Source organism: Podarcis muralis, chromosome 14, assembly GCF_964188315.1.
Source record: "Podarcis muralis chromosome 14, rPodMur119.hap1.1, whole genome shotgun sequence".
NCBI classification, from domain to species: Eukaryota; Metazoa; Chordata; class Lepidosauria; order Squamata; family Lacertidae; genus Podarcis; species Podarcis muralis.
Window position 1 is genome coordinate 33,863,832 of NC_135668.1, and position 18,693 is coordinate 33,882,524.

The 18,693-nt window shown below is 42.7% G+C and overlaps 1 protein-coding gene across 4 annotated transcripts in view; it reads left to right on the forward strand.

Annotated features, from left to right (window-relative positions):
- Nucleotides 1-18,693, forward strand: part of USP7 (ubiquitin specific peptidase 7) — a 71,188-nt gene that overhangs the window by 50,601 nt on the left and 1,894 nt on the right. For 2 of the 4 annotated variants that reach the window (XM_028707202.2, XM_028707204.2), the window contains 19 exons: nt 1,387-1,543; nt 2,888-3,032; nt 3,286-3,416; nt 4,694-4,828; nt 4,946-5,047; nt 6,215-6,320; nt 7,253-7,351; nt 7,802-7,894; nt 8,118-8,185; nt 8,872-8,972; nt 10,384-10,537; nt 11,271-11,338; nt 13,574-13,682; nt 13,773-13,850; nt 14,463-14,563; nt 15,527-15,626; nt 16,247-16,366; nt 16,776-16,847; nt 18,379-18,469. In XM_028707202.2, the coding sequence (XP_028563035.2) occupies nt 1,387-1,543; nt 2,888-3,032; nt 3,286-3,416; nt 4,694-4,828; nt 4,946-5,047; nt 6,215-6,320; nt 7,253-7,351; nt 7,802-7,894; nt 8,118-8,185; nt 8,872-8,972; nt 10,384-10,537; nt 11,271-11,338; nt 13,574-13,682; nt 13,773-13,850; nt 14,463-14,563; nt 15,527-15,626; nt 16,247-16,366; nt 16,776-16,847; nt 18,379-18,469 (2,030 nt within the window). The remainder of the gene's footprint in view (nt 1-1,386; nt 1,544-2,887; nt 3,033-3,285; nt 3,417-4,693; nt 4,829-4,945; nt 5,048-6,214; nt 6,321-7,252; nt 7,352-7,801; nt 7,895-8,117; nt 8,186-8,871; nt 8,973-10,383; nt 10,538-11,270; nt 11,339-13,573; nt 13,683-13,772; nt 13,851-14,462; nt 14,564-15,526; nt 15,627-16,246; nt 16,367-16,775; nt 16,848-18,378; nt 18,470-18,693) is intronic. The other 2 variants (XM_028707203.2, XM_028707205.2) reach the window with 2 other exon arrangements.

Below are 18,693 nucleotides of genomic sequence, written 5' to 3' on the forward strand. Positions count from 1 at the left end.
CTAGGTTGCCACATTTAAATTTAATTCTGAAAAGCCAAAGAACAGCAGCAACACACAGCCCAAGGTAATGGTGATTCAAGAACATTGACTTAATTTTGCCATCTTGTTAATCACTGTTTGTAATCATTGTGTGTAAAGGATTTATCTTCAGGAAGCATGGAGATAAATCCTTTTTGCCCAGCATTTTGTCCAAATTCCTGTTGTGTACAACGCTTAGACACATGGAAATTAGTGGACATGACTAACTGAGGCCCATGAATGTAAACTGGTCTATTTTTAGGAGAACTTAAATCAAGAACGATGCATAATTGCAACACACAGATGTTATATAGTGCACAGTGATATTTGCACTGATGTTATGAAACTACAGGTTTCAGATGGAATATGTCAGCTGCAATTCTGTGCATAGTTACACATACATAGATAGGTCTAGAATGAGTTGAGGACTCCCAGTGCTGGCACAAGGTGTGTCTTGCCATCTTGTGCCCCCCCCCCATGTTTTATGAAGAGAGGTAGCTGAATGGCAGCATACATGTTTTGCATGCTGAGGCCCCAAAGCTCAATCCTTGGCATTTCTAGGTAGGGCTGGAAAGCTCCTTTGTCTGAAACCTTAAAGAGCTGCTGCAAGTCACTATATACCAGGGTTGGGGAACCTGTGAGCCTCCAAATGTTGCTTGACTCCTAGCTCACATCATCCCTGGTCATTAAGTCATGCTAGCTACTGGGAATTGGAATCCAACCTCATCTGGAGGGCCACAACTTAGACACCCCCAGTATGTAATAGTGAACTTGATGGAGTTGCTTGATTTGGTATAAAGCATCTTCCTACACCTGTCTTTCTCACCTTTGTCAAATGGGGTAAAGATATTCAGCTTCACTCTGCATGCCTTCTGCAGGCTGCTGCTTTAGCTGTTGCAATGCTAGCAGAAGCTAATGCAGCACCAGCCAAAGGTTGGGATGGGGCAGAAATCAGCACAAATGGGCACGGAATTAGAGCCACTGTGGGGAAACATCCCTACAGCATTGTGTCTATGCATTTTTGCAATGTTGAATAAAAAGTAATTCATCTGCTCTTGGTTCTCCACTGCATCTTTGCGTGCAGTTATTGGAAACAAGAGCCTAGTCTCAGAGCCTACAAAACTACTTCTTGACCTTTGGCAACACCCCATAGGATTCTTCCTTTGATTGCAGAAAGTTTTGTGCCAGTGAAACGTAGCACCTATGAGCCCAGTCAGTGCAATTGATGTCAGAGACGATGTACTTACAATTTTCCAACCTTTTTTTGTTCTAAGAGTTGTTTGTCAGCATTCATTCACAAAAATAGTTCTTTTTAAAAATAAAAAATAGCCACATGTAACACACTTTTTTTTCAAAAATGAAAAACAGGTTTGAATTTCCAGATCAGCTGCCTCTTGATGAATTTTTGCAAAAAACAGACCCTAAGGATGCTGCAAACTACATACTTCATGCAGTGCTAGTTCACAGTGGAGATAACCATGGTGGACATTATGTCGTTTACTTGAACCCTAAAGGGGATGGAAAAGTAAGTAATGGGAAAAACAGCCAACCTTTTAAGTATAGCTCTATGAAGATATTGTAGTATCCTTTTAAAAGCCTGCTGAAAATCCTTTAATAGAGCAACTTTGAAACCTTAGCTTAAGGTTTTGTTACAATATAGGCTTCTAAGAAGGAGAGTCTACTACAGAGAAAATGTACAGGCCAAGTTCCACAAATACATGGCATGGTTGGCTCACCTTTACTTCTGCTGGTGGGCCCTCCTGCCTCATAGCGTGGTACTCTGGAGGGCCCCTTATATTTGGGCAGGGAGGGTGCACTGTCAAAGAAAGTGGGAAACTGCAAAATCTCTGTGTATGCCTGAGCATTTTGCTTCCGCACTTACTGCTCTTCAGAAAATACTGCTTACTGTGTTTTGTATTCTGATATGGCCCATGACTAATATAGAAATAAGATTGATCTGGAGCTATAGGGCAGGAATGGGGAACCTACTTCTCTCCAGATACGACTGGACTCCAACTCCCATCATCCCTGATAACTGAAGCTTATAGGAGTTGGAGTCCAACAACATCTGGAGCCACAAGTTCCCCCATTTCCTCTTTAAGATAACTAACTGCACATTGGTAGCATTTGAATGCAGTAAGCTGAGAGGAGGACCAGGGTTATGCTTGTTGCGATATGAAGTTAATCTTGAAGGCATGTTTATGTACCAGGAAGTCAGCTAAAGGAAGCCCAGCCTAGCATTTTTTAGACTTCATATCACCCACCAGCATTCTGTGTATCTGCTGAAGAACCACAGTGAAAGAAACGCTACTTAAATTTGTGTTTTTAGAATCTCAAGTTATATTTCTCTTCTGCTTCATTAAATTCAACTTAAATCTATGCTTCTAGGGGTGGTTTGGGGGAAATTGCAGCTTAGTTCTTTGGAGAAAACATTGATGGCTTTTGATGTAAGATGGCACACTAACTTATATTTCTCATTTAAAGAAAACTTTAACTGTTTTGGTTTTCCATCTGACCAGTTCTGTGAGGTATGCAACATTTACCGTTTTAAAAATAGGAAACTTAAGCTAGGAAGGAGACTTTACTGCCCGACAGAAGCAAGGCCAGCTCTCTTGACTGGACCACATCACATATAAGCTGATTTCTCTTAATTAGGACTTAAGGTTGACTAAGGTTTCATGAAAGTTTTGTAATTTGAATGACTATTTGAATAGTTCATTTTTTGTACTGTCAGTTTGTAATATTGCATCCAAAACAATATCATGTTCTTCCAAGGAGACAGATATGCAATTTTTAAAGACATTTTAGGTTAGATTATACATATGATGCTTAACTCTGTTAAATATTGTTTGTTTGTTTTCTTTTACAGTGGTGTAAATTTGATGATGACGTTGTATCTAGATGTACAAAAGAAGAAGCAATTGAGCATAACTATGGAGGCCACGATGATGACCTATCTGTACGGCACTGTACCAATGCGTATATGTTGGTTTATATCAGGGAGTCAAAATTAAGTACGTATATTTTCTTCAGTTCTGGGTAGCACTAGGGATCATCTTTCAAAACATTCAGCAGACATTCACAATTGAACTCCCAAGTCTGTATGCATGCAAACCAATGATGATTGGTTGAGCTGGGGTGCAGGAAGGATAGTGTTTGCATGAATATTACATATAAAAAAATCAGGGTTTTCATTGTGCTTGATGCTTTTGTTTGGATGACAGTATTTGAAAAGGCGCAATAATTGTCACACTTCATATGTTCTAGGTGAGGTTTTGCAAGCAGTCACTGATCATGATATTCCTCAGCAACTAGTAGAACGGCTGCAAGAAGAAAAAAGAATAGAGGCTCAAAAGAGAAAGGAGAGGCAAGAAGCCCACCTCTACATGCAAGTACAGGTAGGCTTTGCCATCCCAGGATCCTTTGCCTGGAAATACATACCAGTTCATTTTGCATTATTTGTTGGTAATGTTCACATTTGTATCCCACTTTATATGGATGTGAGTTAGGTTAGTCTGAACGAGAGCAGCCCAAGGTCAGCTTCATGGTGTTTTAAACTTGGAGCTCTCCAGTCAAAGTCCAGCACTCAGCTACCTGGTGTCTTGTGCTGATAACCACTTAGAATCCTATTTTGGCATTAAGTGCTTTATAATTAATAAGAAAGTGTGTCCAACTAAGTTATACTCAAAGAGTAGAACCATTGAAATGAATGAACCTAAGTTAGTCTTGTCCATTCATTTCAGTGGGTACGCTCTGAGTAGGACTAGCAATGAATGCCACCTTCTGCTCCAAACTGACCAGTGTTGTTGGGTTTAAATTGTGGCATGGCCAAGAACATCACCTGTTTTGTGTCCTTCCATTTATAATGGCTAATTGTACATGGCACTCTTTTTCCAAGTCCCCAAAACAATGTGTATAGGTTCCCTCTCAATTCCTTGTGATAATTTTTATTAATATAAGTTAACATTATTACTCCATCTTACGTATGTGGAGCTGCGGCTGTAAGAGAATGACTTGCCTATAAGAGCTTAGATGTCAGCCAGGGACCTCTAGGTCACAGTTCATGCTTCGAACCACAGTAGTACCCCAGTTTTCACTGCAGATGTTTGTACACTAGCTTGCACTGCTGCAACTGTAGGATGTCTGAAAATTTCAACAGAACTGCCTTGGCAGGGAATCCTTATGTTTGCTACAAGAAATAACCACTTTGTGGGCTGGCCTTCACTGCATACATCCATAGGATTGTTAAGACTGCAGGATATTCTTACTAAGCAGTGTAGGAGCCCCTTGCTTGAGCCTTTGAAAGCAGAAGTCATTGAAAACACATGAGCACAGCTGTGATGCTGGAACCCAAACTGGGTATTAATGTTGGCACAGGGAAACCTGGTCCTTTTGTGCCACTGCTAGGATCCTCACACTGGGATTTACATGGGTCAGGAGCATGCCCTGAGCCTATAATTCAGGTGTGGAGAAACTTTGGCCCTCCAAATGTTCAACTCTGCAACTCCCATCAGCCTCAGTAAGGGATGATAGGACTTGTAGCTGAGCTACATCTGGAGGGCCAAAAGGTTCCTCAGTCCTGTGGCATGGTAAGGCCTTGAGGAAAAGAGCTTCAGTTGTGAACTACTGCAATTCCTTGGCGATTTCAATAACAAATCATGTTTTGTAATTTCAGATAGTAACAGAGGACCAGTTCTGTGGCCATCAAGGCAACGACATGTATGATGAAGAAAAAGTGAAATACACTGTGTTCAAAGTGCTGAAAAATTCAACACTAGCAGAATTCGTTCAAAACCTGTCTCAAACAATGGTGAGCTTTCTGCGAGAGATCTTAGCCAATCAGTTGTGTTACTTTTTATGGAACTGTTGGTAATTCCGTAATGACTGACCTCTTTCTAAATGTCACCCCCCACCATCACCTTTGTAGGGCTTTCCACAAGATCAGATACGGTTGTGGCCAATGCAAGCCCGAAGTAATGGGACAAAAAGGCCAGCCATGTTAGACAACGAAGCTGATGGCAATAAAACTGTGAGTGTGCCGTGGTAGAGGGAATACTAATTCTAAATTTTGTTGTAGCACTTATGCATTGAGCAGTAAAACATGCACCAGCGAAATAAAGAGATTCTTTTTCTTAATACATGTCAGTGAAGTCCTGGTTGAATGTTTTAATTCTTTTGTAACTCAGGTCCTCCAGAAAGCTAATAATCATTTTATAGCCTCTTGATAATAGGGCAGCGTTTCCAGAACTTCAGTAGAAGTGGGATGTAAGGAATTGTCTCATCTGGAGGTTGGCAAGATTCCTGTTCCGATGCCAGAAAGGCATGGCTTGTTTTGAAATGTTAGAACACCTATCCTTGCCTCAGTGCATTCTGATATGGGGGTGAGGGTAGAGGTGGATCTGCAGCAGGATCTAAACAGAGCCAAAACATGGATCTCATTGTAGAGATGTATTTCACTAGGAAAAAGCTTTATCACTGCCCCTTTAGATGGATTGTAGTGAATGGCGACAACTTCTATAGCTTTAAAAGGGGGTTAGATAACTTCACAGATTAAAAGTTACTCGCCACATTGACTTTGTTCTATCTCCACTGCGGGAGGCAATATGCCTGTGAATACAGGCAGGGCCTCCCCACTTGTGTGTGGTCAGCATGCACACTCCCGCTGACAGACGCACCATCTTTAACACCAAAAAGGGGCGGGGGCGGAACAGGGGAATCCCTACTCATGCACATCCCAGTATAGAACCTCTGCATAAGTGGGGATTCCCCTGTACCAGTTGCTGGGAATGTTAGTTGGAAGAGAGTTGTGGCATGAGAAGGGGTGTGTGATTGCATGCTGTTTGGCCACTGTGAGACCAAGGTGGTAGACTAGATGGGCCGTTGGCCTGATCCAGCAGCCAGGCTCTTGTTATGTCCTGTCACATCTCTATATTTCAGGGCACCTTGATCAATGACTCCAGCAACCTATTTGTCCAAAATAGATTATTATTTTCTCTAAGTAGCTGTGGGGCTGATGTAGGCGTGCTTGTTTGTCATCTTTTTATCTCACCCCTCCTCTGAGTAACCCACAGCAGTATTTCACACTTTCAAACAACCTTATGCAGCCATAACAAATATATACTGAAGAAAGCATTTCTTCACAGTGTGACCTCTTCCCCTCCCCACCCCAATCTGGTGTCTTTCCTTAACTTCACAGATGATTGAGCTCAGTGACAATGAAAATCCATGGACAATATTCCTAGAAACTGTAGATCCAGAAATGGCTGCTACAGGAGCAACATTACCCAAGTTTGACAAAGACCGTAAGCATACGTTTAAGATGTTGACCTGATCCCTAAGATCCTTGTGGCTACCTTCCCATATATCCAAGTTATTTTTTGTGTATTTGTTATCACCGATAAAATCACTCCCCTCTCTCCGCAAAATAGCAGTTCCCTGTACCACATGGCAAGCTTCTTTTAAACCTGAGGGAAGTTTCGCATGTAGTGTCCATTATGCTCTGGGAATCTTCCATTCAAGGCGAAGAAGTCAAAAATTCCACTAGGTATATCCAAGCCATTTGGATCCCAGCCATTGGAATGTACAGAAGCTTATGACTTTTGTATCCATTTTGCTTGGAAGTGGAGTGTACAAGTTTTCAGGTGACACAAAGTTTTTCTGAGAGTGAATAAATAGCTGTCACTTTGAAATTACAGCACAGACTGCAAATTTGCCTTTTAGAAATCCCTTTAGGTAGATAAGAGCCTGATAATAAAAACTCTTTAATACTTAGGATAGTGTTCAATGAAGTAGTTCTATTATCTCAAGGACTTCTGGCTGTGCAACAGAACTGTCCATCCTCCCAACCCTCTCATCATCCTGTGCCCCTTTCTAAATCTGTTTTGTGGTTCTCCCCAACCCTCCAGAACAGATTTGGTAGGGCATGGAGAAAGGAAAGAGAAGAGTTCTGTTGCACTAAGGCAAGGATGTGGAACCTTTTTTTTCAGTCTGAGGACCACATTCCCTTCTGGACAACCTTCTGAGGGCCATGGTTGGCATGTGTCTGTTTCTGGAGACAACGGAGGAGTGCACCTTTGGGGGGTGAAGTCAAACTGTTGGAAGGTTACAGCGCCTCCTGTGGCTGTAGACACTGATATGGGAGAGACATGTTTTGTTGCAGCTGGGGCATGTGAAGGTGTCCGGTTGTGCTGCTGCAGAAGTACCATGGCGTTTCTTCTCTCTGCTCTCCTCCTAGTGGTCATTCCTCCTGTGGTCACTGGTACGGATGCACGAACTGTCTGTCTGTCTCCAGGCACTGTCCGCAGTCATCTCCAAGGGATTCCCACACGGCAGGGTAGATATTGCCAGCCTTCATGTCATATTTGCAGACGTCTTTGTAACGCAGAATTGGTCTGCCAATGGGCCTGGTGCACCTGGGTGGAAGAGTGAATGTAAATTTTACCTTTGTGTACAGTAGGTTCATTTCTGCAGATACACACCCCTCTCTATCGTCCATTCAGAGAAAAATGGTATTATCAGTGTTTAAGGACTCATTCCAACTGGGCAAACCATTTTGGCTGAAAAGTAAAACTGGTGAGGGGTGGGGCCTGAAGGACCATATTTGGCCCTTGGGCTAGAGGTTGTCCACCCCTGTGCTAATGGAACTACTTCATTGGATAACGAAGTATCCATACCATTTCCCCTCTTCTTGCTTTAAAGAAAGTGTTCCTTAACCTGCACAAAAGTAACTTGTCCTCAAACGGAGGCTTTCTTCTGCTACAAACTTTTGTTTCTCAATTTGTAGATGACGTAATGCTGTTCCTGAAGATGTATGACCCAAAGACACGGAGTTTGAATTATTGTGGACATATCTACACACCTATATCCTGCAAAATACGTAAGTCCGCAAGGTTATAGTTGAAAAATGCTGTGGAACTACATATGTTAGTGCTACAGCCTACCTGAACTCAGCTGGTTGAGTAGCTTCATCATTTTATCTTTGTTGTGTTATAAACTTGAAGATGGAATGTTTAAAAAGCAGGATGTTGTAAGAGATGTCTGTCCCCTCCCAAATTTGGAGTAGTAAATGGTAAATACTCTTTCTTTTCTTTTCCCTAAAGGTGACTTGCTGCCGGTTATGTGTGAAAGAGCAGGATTTCCCCAAGAATCTAATCTTATCCTCTATGAGGTTTGGATCACTTGCTATTCCTTAAGCTAGGTCACAATGATATGGTTGTTCGTTTAGAACTTTTGCTGAAGTACTGCATATCGTTACAACAAAGGAGTCTCAAAATTCCATGATTGTAAGATAGACACAATGCAACCTGAACTAAGGAATTTCTTGAAAAATTAATTTCTGAAAAATTATTCTTTAAAATGAAAAGCTCACATCTAACAAAAACTACACTGTTTCAGACTTTACAAAATTGTTCTCTGGTGTCAATAATATGATTACACCCCCCCCCTTAAAATATACCATTTGAATCATAAATTTCACCCAGCTTAAAAATACTTTGTGGAATCCAGTGTTGCTCTATTATAAACATCATTAGGTGAATTCTGCCTACTGCTCAGAGTAGACCCATTGTAATTAATGAACCTTCCTGGTATACTTCTTCTCTTGTGTAAAAGGGCTGTGTGTAATCAAAATGATGCTTCATGTTTTGGCTTATGAAGCTGAGATGTCATTGTCTGCACTTTGTCTTTGGAGTGTTTGGTGTGTGTACTATTGACACCTCTCTTTGTGGCTGCTGTCACAGTGCACTGTGTATGTATGAATGGAAACAACACAACATTTTAAAGTTTGGATTGGAAGGATATTTGTTCCTCCTTGATGATAACTGTCTTGTGATATCTCTTTCCTTTTTGCCTCAGGAAGTTAAGCCGAATTTAACGGAGAGAATTCAGGACTATGATGTTTCCCTTGACAAAGCTCTTGATGAACTCATGGATGGTGACATCATTGTGTTTCAAAAGTAGGTTATCACTGAGGCTTACTACAATCATTCACCACACAAGCTTTGCAGTGCTTTTTTTTTTTAATAGAATCGGTATAGAAGTCTGCTTGATAGCTTGAACCAGTGGTCAGGAACTACCAACCCCTCCTTGTCCCTGCACCCACCTGTCCTAGTTAGGCTAAAGTGGAGAAATCTCCCAGGCAAATTTGATTATTGTTGTGTTCAGGGCAGGGGAGCGTGGCTTTGGCGGGTTTGGGGGCAGCTGGAAGGAAGATGGAAGAGAATAAAGTGGGGAGAGAAACAGGTAGAAAAAAAGGAAAATATGTGGCTCACCATCAGCTCCAGTACAACCCACTGCTGCTTCTGGCCTCACTAACCCTGGTTTGTGGAATGCAATCCTTGACATAAGGTTCCCAATGCTGGTTTGAACCTACAAAGACTCTGTTTTCATTTGCCACATAGATGATGTAATTTTCACCATAAATGGTTGATTTGGAGGGAGCACTGTGCCAATCCTCTGTTTCCTAGAGGAATAGGCTCATGTATCTTCATATAGATCAGTGGTTCCCAAAGTCGGCAGGTCTTTCCCCAGGCAGGTGGTGGGATTACCTGAGGGGGCACTAAGAGTCATGAGGTGCAGCAGGGGGTGTTGAAGTTGGGCCCCTCCAAGTGTGTGGATTGATTATTTATGATTGACCAGTCTAGAGCCTAGAGCAAACAGCTTCCTCGCTTCATGTTTAAACTTAACTGCTCTTAATCACTTTCAAAATGATTTCCTTTGGTCATGTTTGTTTGTCTGTTTGCATTTATTATTCTGAGTTGTCACAAGTCACAAGATGGCCAATTATTGGTAATTGCTATTGATTTTCCTTTAAATTAGTTACAGTAGGTGGAGGTTTGTGCATATTTGGTAAGAGGTTATATAAAAATATTTTAAGCTAATTTTCTTCACACTTATGTTTTCATTATTAAGACTGTGTACAGATGCTTTTCATGCAATATCATCTCTGGATCAAGTTCATAAATTTTGCTGAATTAATTAAACTAAATAGTTTCAAACTGGATTTTTAATAAATGTGCAATTCATTGTTACGGGTTTGAATTTTATTGTGTTATTATCTTCCTTAGTGGGTTGTGCAAACAGCTATTCTGAATCATGCTTTTTTATAGGGTAAGGGACACTGGGGATGAGTTTATGGAACCCCAGGCAGGGCTGGGGAATGGCCCAAAAAGTCTGGGAACCACTGATCTAGACCTGTCTGTGCTTTGTCTAGAAACTCCCTTTATGCAGCACAGATCTATGGAGCTGCTTTGGATTATTTCTGAAGGCCGCGCAAAAAGCTTCAAGGTTTTAAAGACTTCCTGCGTCATCTGAGCTTTTAAACAACCTTTGTGTAGTTAAACCAGCTGCAATCTTTTCTGTTAACAGGGATGACCCTGAGAACGATAGCAGTGAGCTACCAACAGCAAAAGAGTACTTCAGAGACCTTTACCACCGAGTTGATGTCATCTTCTGTGACAAGACCATCCCCAATGATCCCGGTTTTGTTGTCACATTATCCAACAGAATGAATTATTTTCAGGTACAGTAAGCCCTCAACTTACACAGGGGTTATCTTTGGGGAACTTGCCTAAAGCTAAAACAGTGTATAGTCAAAAAACATTGGGTTCCCTAGTGGGTGGGATTGCCAAAGCCTTTTTTCCTGGACACCTGTCTCCTTTCTGCCTCTTTTCTGCCCCCCCCCCACCCTTTTTTTTTTTTTGCCGAGTGCATAAAGCTGAATGTGCATAAGTGAAATGTGCGTAAGTTGCGGGTTTCCTGTATTAAATATACTCCCTTACATTTCCATTAATGAAATTAGGTGCAAAACCATCAGATTGGCGAACGTCTTTGAAAATAATGCCCCTTTATTCCAGATTGTGGGAGTCACATAAAATATTCCTGGAATGAGACATATGAAACTTGCCTTAAACCAGGCCAGACCATTGCTTCATTTATCTCAGTGTACCTGGTGGGGTATTCTGACAGTAAAACCACCCTTCTCCAACTTGACATGTTATAGTCACCTCTTCCACTTTGTTCTCTCCTGCATGTGTACGGTAACTTTGTTCTTACTTAAAATTAAAGCAAACCATGAGCCCCGTCATGTACTAAAAGGGCTCCAATGCTCATTAGCAGCAAGTATCTTTCAGACAAAAGTGAGAAAACCTAAGCATTGTGGACTGTTCCCAGTGCAATCTCAAATTCACTGTCTTACCTTTACCAAATACTGGGCTTCTTTCTATTCTGATTTTTTTAAACATTTATTTTCCTAGGTTGCAAAGACAGTCGCCCAAAGGCTGAATACAGACCCTATGCTACTACAGTTTTTCAAGTCCCAAGGGTAAGAAGCAATCATCTGAATTAATATTTCAGCTGTAGTGCCTTTTATGCAGTTTTAGCACAGTACAGTGGTACCTCTGGATACGAACGGGATCCGTTCCGGAGCCCCGTTCGCATCCTGAAGTAAATGTAACACACGTCTGCGCATGCGCAGGTCGCGTTTCACCGCTTCCACGAATGCGCATGATGTCGTTTTTTAGCGTCTGCGCATGCGTGAGCGGCGAAACCCGGAAATAACGTGCTCCGTTACTTGCGGGTGCTGCTGCGGAGCGCAACCTGAAAATACTTAACTTGAAGTTACTTCAACCCGAGGTATAACTGTAGTAGTCTTTGGGGTAAGTTACTAATGCCCTAAATCTAAGTTATAGTTCCTGTGGTAGATGTGCCTGCTGGTTACAAACATGTACACATGAGAACCCAGGTCCTAAGCATTGTCAGTGCTGGGTCTGAGAGAATTGGAGAGGTCTTAAGTCTAGGCACAGGGAACTAACTTGTGGCAGGGAATCCAATGGGATTGAAAAGCAGGCTAAAAATAACTACCTCAGGATAAATAGAGTCAAAAAGGTAACATCTGCATAACTGCTTTCTGCCCCATTCCTTAGAGCAGTGTTTCCCAACCGGGGGCCCCCAGGATATTCAAAGGGGGGCACAGGTGAAAATTACGTAAATGGGGGGCCACAGAGGGAAGTGAGAAGAAAGGGGGGGTCATTTTTTAAATTAAAAAAATCCTGATTGGCTGGCTATCTGCTTGGCCAATCACAAGCAGGTAAGGGTGCAACCCACTAGAGGGCAGTCTAGCACTTCTTTTTGCCACATGCATTTTCTTGGAGCTGTCCTGGTTTGTTTCCAGTGTAAGAGGGCAATCACTGAAGCTCCAGTTTTTGACCACTGCTTGTAGCTGCCGCCAGTGCTGTGCTAGTTGGCAGCCTGGGCGTGACTCTACAAGGCACGGGGTTCAATCCACCCCGGTGCCTAGCAGATCAGGGCCTTTGGATGCTGCCAAGGGGTGCAGGGCCTGTCGGCAGCATCTGCTTGGCTCTGCAAGGCACGGGGTGAAATCCACCCCAGCGCCTAGCCAAGCAGGGTTGTCTGGTACTGCTGACTTGCATCTAGTAAATAACTAAGTGCCTACTCAGAAGAAAGGGACGTAGGTGGCGCTGTGGGTTAAACCACAGAGCCTAGGACTTGCTGATCAGAAGATCATGGTTCAAATCCCTGCGACGGGGTGAGCTCCCATTGCTTGGTCCCTGCTCCTGCCAACCTAGAAGTTCGAAAGCATGTCAAGGTGCAAGTAGATAAATAGGTACCACTCTGGTGGGAAGGTAAACGGCGTTTCCGTGCGCTGCTCTGGTTCGCCAGAAGCGGCTTAGTCATGCTGGCCACATGACCCGGAAGCTATATGCCAGCTCCCTCAGCCAATAAAGTGAGATGAGCGCCACAACCCCAGAGTCAGCCACGACTGGACCTAATGGTCAGGGTTCCCTTTTTACTCAGAAGAAAGCTGCACTGAGTTCAGTGGGCCTTACTCCCAGGTAAAGGAGCCAGGGCTCCTCCAGATGACAAGATCATTTTGCACTAGGTCAGTGAGGACCACTTGCCTTTTAAAATTCTCCCATATATACAGAAATCCCTGTGCACCTTTTTCAGACCCTCCAAGTGTGTCTATTTTCCAGGGACAGTCCCTTTCTGGTAGGGTGGTGGTGGTGGGGCACAGGAAGGGAAAAAGTGCAGAAGGGGGCCATGGTTGAGAAAAGTTTGGGAAACGCTGCCCTAGAGTAACCTGGTTCTGTGCCCTCTCCCCCAAATCTCCCAGTTTTGTCATATATAGAAAGAACATAATGAGAGGAAACCTTGCACAGACTAAAAGCTTAGGACAAAGCACAGTATCATAATTGCATCAATTAAAGCACAAAACAGTGATCCAGCTTTTGAGTTTAACAGGACTCTTCCTCAAGTTTTATAGTCAATATGGTAAAAGTTATAGTAGCAGCACTGATAGTAATATATCAATCTTAAGATGATGGTCCAAGAAACTCTCTGCAGATGAATATGAGCCTGCCTAAGCCCTTCGTTTCTCATTGGAGGCCCTCTTCTGGGCCTTATGGCTATCTAAAGTTTAGTGGATAGTGACTGGGGTAGGGTAGGGGTTTTCTCAATTGTGTCGCCCAACTGTACAGATTTTGAGCACTGAACTAACTGTGTTTCAAAAACCTTCTCTCCTGGTTTTCTTGTTCAGTTATAGAGATGGCCCAGGTAACCCTCTTAGACATAATTATGATGGAACTTTAAGAGATCTCCTGCAGTTCTTCAAGCCTAGACAGCCCAAGAAACTTTACTATCAGCAGGTAGGAGATATTCCTGTCCATATATGGAGGAAGATTCTTTGGTTCATCTGCATAATGACAACATTTCTTTTCCCCCTCTCTCCTCCCTAGCTTAAAATGAAAATCACAGACTTTGAAAACAGGAGAAGTTTTAAGTGCATATGGTTAAACAGCCAGTTTAGAGAAGAGGTAAGTTGTTTTCCCTTGAAAATACTGAACCTAACCTGCAATCGAAGAAGTAGGATTGGAGGATTAGTTTAAATGCATTCACAGATTAAAATTTGCCCCACAATTGTTTCCTGAGGCAGTGATTGCAAAATATTGGTTAGTTACAAAATTCAAATTCTGACATCCCTTTTTCTCATAATGCAAAAATACAATGCCTTGATATTTCCAAAACTGAGAATGAGTTTTTTCTGTCTAAAGTATTGGCCTTTCATGTCATAAAATTCAGTGCCATAAAATTGTGGTTTCCCTATGTGAACTTCTACCTGAGTAATTGCACAACAGGGTTGCAATTTGTCCAATTATGTGTTACATAAAGGGTGTAATGAATAGACAAGCTGTACGTGTTTTGGAGGGAAGTTGCCTATGTTGCAAGCCCCATGTTGAAAGTCATGGAAACAGATGTGCTCATTCAATTTGGTTCAGGGGAGACCCTGGGCAGTTCTCGGCCCTTGCCTGTAGCAACAAGAACTTTTTATATTCTATGCTTTATTTCCTCGTGTTTCTCATAGCATTTTATTTCTTTACTGATTCCCTTCTCTCTCCCCTCCCCCCCGCCCTTTATTGTTTGTTTAGGAAATAACACTATATCCAGACAAGCATGGGTGTGTACGGGACTTATTAGACGAATGTAAAAAAGCTGTAGAACTTGCTGAGAGAGGTTCAGGGAAATTAAGGCAAGTGTTTGTTTGTTCATTTACTTTCATATCACTTCTTGAGAGGGCAGTGTGGGTAGCCCTTATTGCATGTCACTCTCATGAAGGTAGTTCCATAAAGAAGCTACACTTCTCAGCCTGCTCCAAACAGATCGCTGCACTAGTCCTGCCCTGGACACCAGTTCCCTGCTTGTGCCTATAGGGAGTTCTTTGGACGAGGGGAGGGCAGGAACAGCACAGGGTTGCAATGTGTGGGCTGGGTGAGAAGGCCAGCCGTGATCCCTTTTCCCTTTGCGACTGCTGTACACGTAAATAAGGCTTATGTGTGTACCTCAGTGCTTTTTTCTGGGGGGGGGGGGGATGCAGGGGTACACATACCCCTAAACATTTTGTGAATCTAAGTTTGGCCTCATTGAGGGACATTATTTCAATATGAGTAGGGAAATGAGACTACTCCTAAACATTTTTTTTTAAAAAAAGCACTGGTGTACCTAAACATCTTTACAAAACAGAATCTTTATTTTGTTGTAAATCTGGAATGTTTTCCCATATTCTTGAATGAATTCTTCCACAGTTCACCTAATAACATTCCAAATGTCAAATAAAGTATCTCCAGCATCAGACATTAACCAAAACTCCCTAAAGAAGTGGGAAACTCTTGGTCCTCCATATGTTGTTGGACTCCCATCGGTCTTGAGACCGAAGCTGGCAGGGGTTGATGGGAGATGTTGTTTAGCAACATCTGGAGGGCCAAATAATTAGCTCAGCAGAACTCTATTAACATCTGGAGGGCCAAATAACTAGCTCAGCAGAACTCGATGTCTACTCCACTTAAAACATTGGGTACCATCTGCTGGGAGCTGCTTTTGCACAAGCCCAGTCTGTGCAAAAGGAAATTTGCCCCATGACACTGTTGGTTTATATAGACCATTAATCCTAATACTTAAGTGTTTTTACTTAATATGTTTCTCTTCCTTTGTTAAGGCTGCTAGAAATTGTAAGTTACAAAATAATTGGTGTCCATCAGGAAGATGAATTGTTAGAGTGTTTATCACCAGCAACAAGTCGAACGTTTCGAATAGAGGTCAGTGTGGTGTGAAATGTGAATATTTGAACTGTCATAGTTAACAGTTCCAAGTTTTAGTTATTGAGGCCATTGGCAGACATAATGTGTCTAGAGCAGGATTCTAGTTAACTATATCCATTTTTAAGTTTCTGCTCCATTTCTCTCTCTCTCTCTCTCTCTCTCTCTGTGTGTGTGTGTGTGTGTGTGTTTTAAATTTTTTTCATTTTAGCTGTATTTTGTGCCCAATTTCATTATGTTAACACCGCATTTGGTTAAGCAATTTATAAATCTTTCTAAATAAAAAAAATACATACATAAAATAGCAACAATGGATGGTGGCCATTCTACCTCATTAGCATTTGCAGCAACCTTCCCCAGCTAAGTTGCAGGTGGGTGGGGCTTACTTCTTCCCACCCCAATGAAGAGGAACTAGGAAGTCTCCTTATAAGGGCCCAATTCATTTCTAGACACACAGAGAATATTGAAGAAGTTGTGCTGCTGCTGTGGCTTTCATTATTTCATGAGTTTCATTTTTTTAAAACTCAGTTTCCATTGCTGTTGTTTCTGCTTGTGTCTTCTTTTGTTTCTGGTGGTACATCTGCCTGATGTGCAATGTGTGCTGCTGTCTTTGAATGCAGGAAATCCCCCTGGACCAGGTAGATCTAGATAAGGAGAATGAGATGCTCATCACAGTGGCTCATTTCCAGAAAGAGGTTTTTGGGACGTTTGGCACTCCTTTCTTGCTAAGGATACACCAGGTGAGACTCCTGTTTCTCTTAACTATGTACTATTGCAACCCAGGTGGTTTATGGTAGCCTTCACCAATGTTGTGCCATCCTGGTTTGCTGCAGGGCACCACATTGGAGAAGACTGGTGTTGCTAGAAGGGAAAGTTTGTTGCATTAAATCCTGGATTATCCAGGAGTAGCAATAGTCGCCTGCGGTCATTGTTTCTTGTATGCATATCTTATTCAGCTTCTGTGATTTGGGTGGCCTTACATAAATTGGTCATTTAGTTCCTTTTGTTTGTGTTTAGAAGTTCGCTGATACCCAAGTTTGGCTAAGTACCTTTTAGTACATGTTCAGTGGCATCTTTAGCCACATAGGTTTCAGAACTTTGGTTGGCATTAATTTTATTGCACGGCTGGGGTTGTGCTTTTCTGCCTAGGGTGAACACTTTCGAGAGGTGATGAAGAGGATTCAGACAGTGCTGGACATCCAGGAGAAGGAATTTGAAAAGGTATTGCCTCAGTAGATCGCTCAGGAAGATGTTGCTCAGCATAGCATAGCTTCTGAAGGGACCTGCGTCTTTTACCCTGGAGTTAGCCCTGCCAACATGAATGTCCTGTAATTCTGCAAGTGCTCTGCCCCCTTCGTCCCCACACAGGAAGTCGCTCTCTGCATATTGTGATGCTCTGCAATTTGAGGGTGGGATTTTAGGAAGTCCTGCCCAGTCTGGCATCAGCATTTGTGTATCAGAACCACCTGTGTGGAAGTTGTTAACGTTTGACGTTTTATTATGTTTTTATATTGTGCTGGAAGCCACCCAGAGTGACTGGGGAAACCTAGCCAGATGGGCAGGGTATTATTATTATTATTATTGTCGTACCTTGGTTTTCGAACAGCTTAGTTCTCGAACGTTTTGGCTCCTGAACGCCGCAAACAAAGTGAGTGTTCCGGTTTGCGAACTATTTTTGGAAGCTGAACGTCCAACAGGGCTTCCGATTGGCTGCAGGAGCTTCCTGCAGCCAATCAGAAGCTGAGTTTGGTTTCCAAACATTTTGGAAGTCAAACAGACTTCTGGAACGGATTCCATTCGACTTCCAAGGTATGACACTAGTATCATCATCATCATCATCATCATCATTATATCTTGCATATATCAATAGCTGGTAGAGCCCGGCCTCCCCACCCCCTGCCAGTCCCTGCACAGATGGTGAGAACCATTGAGTGAGCCCCCTCCAAAATTAACCCCACCAAACACCTTCCCATCAGGCCTGTATCACCTCTATCTTAATTCCCCATAATTCTGCTGAGGGTGCTCCACGGCATTTTATTATGGGACATTAAAGATAGTGAATGCCTCAATCCAAGCAGCCACTGGGCTCCGCTAGGAAATGCAGTAGCACTGCAAGGTAAGGTAAAGTGTGAGTCAGTTGACAGCCACCTCAGTCATGGTGGCACAAGGAGGGGCAACACCAGGGGGCCATCTCCACTGGTGCTAGAATAGTGGGATCCTGCTTGTAATGTAATAGGAGATCAAATCTTACTGTCCTGGCAATGGGAAAGGCAAGACGCCCACCACAGCTGAACCCCCTGTGCCCTCCAGATGTTGTTGGAATCCAGCTGCTGTCAGCCCCAGCTGCCAGCATGGCTAGTGGAGGTCGCCAGGTTGCCCACCTTGGGAATTGGCACTTGTCTACGGTGTGTGTGGGGTGGTGGTGCTGATAGTAAACAACTAAATGGGAACACTAGCTTTGGCCTGTTTCCATGCTGTTGGTTAGAATCACAGATTTCGAAGGGACTCAAGTGTTGGATTCTAGTCCAACCCCCTGCAATGCAGGAATCTCTGCTAAAGCATCCATGACGGAGGGCCACCAACCTCTGCTTAAAAACCTCCAATGAAAGAGAGTCCACCACCTTCCAAGGGAGACTGGGTTGAGAGACTGGGAGGCTTTGAAGTCTACGAAAATAATTTTCTTAACAATACTCCTTGAGAAATTAGCATTTGAGCTCTGACGTTTTTATTTATTTATTTGTTCTTTCTGAAGTTTAAGTTTGCCATTGTAATGATGGGTCGACACCAGTATCTAAATGAAGATGAATATGAAGTGAACTTGAAAGATTTTGAGCCCCAACCTGGTGAGTGTCCATTTATTTACTTTGCTTCTAGGAGGGGTTTATGTTTTTTTGGCTCCTTGAAGATCAGTGGGGCAGACTTCCACGTGTGGCGTTTATTCTCTCACCTGCTCAGTGTCTTGCCCTCCGAGGTGAACACAGCCCACCAGCTCCATATATTAGCATATGTTTTGTCATAGAAGCCTGTGTTAGAGTGACAACTTTACTCTGTGCAGCATCCAGTGAAG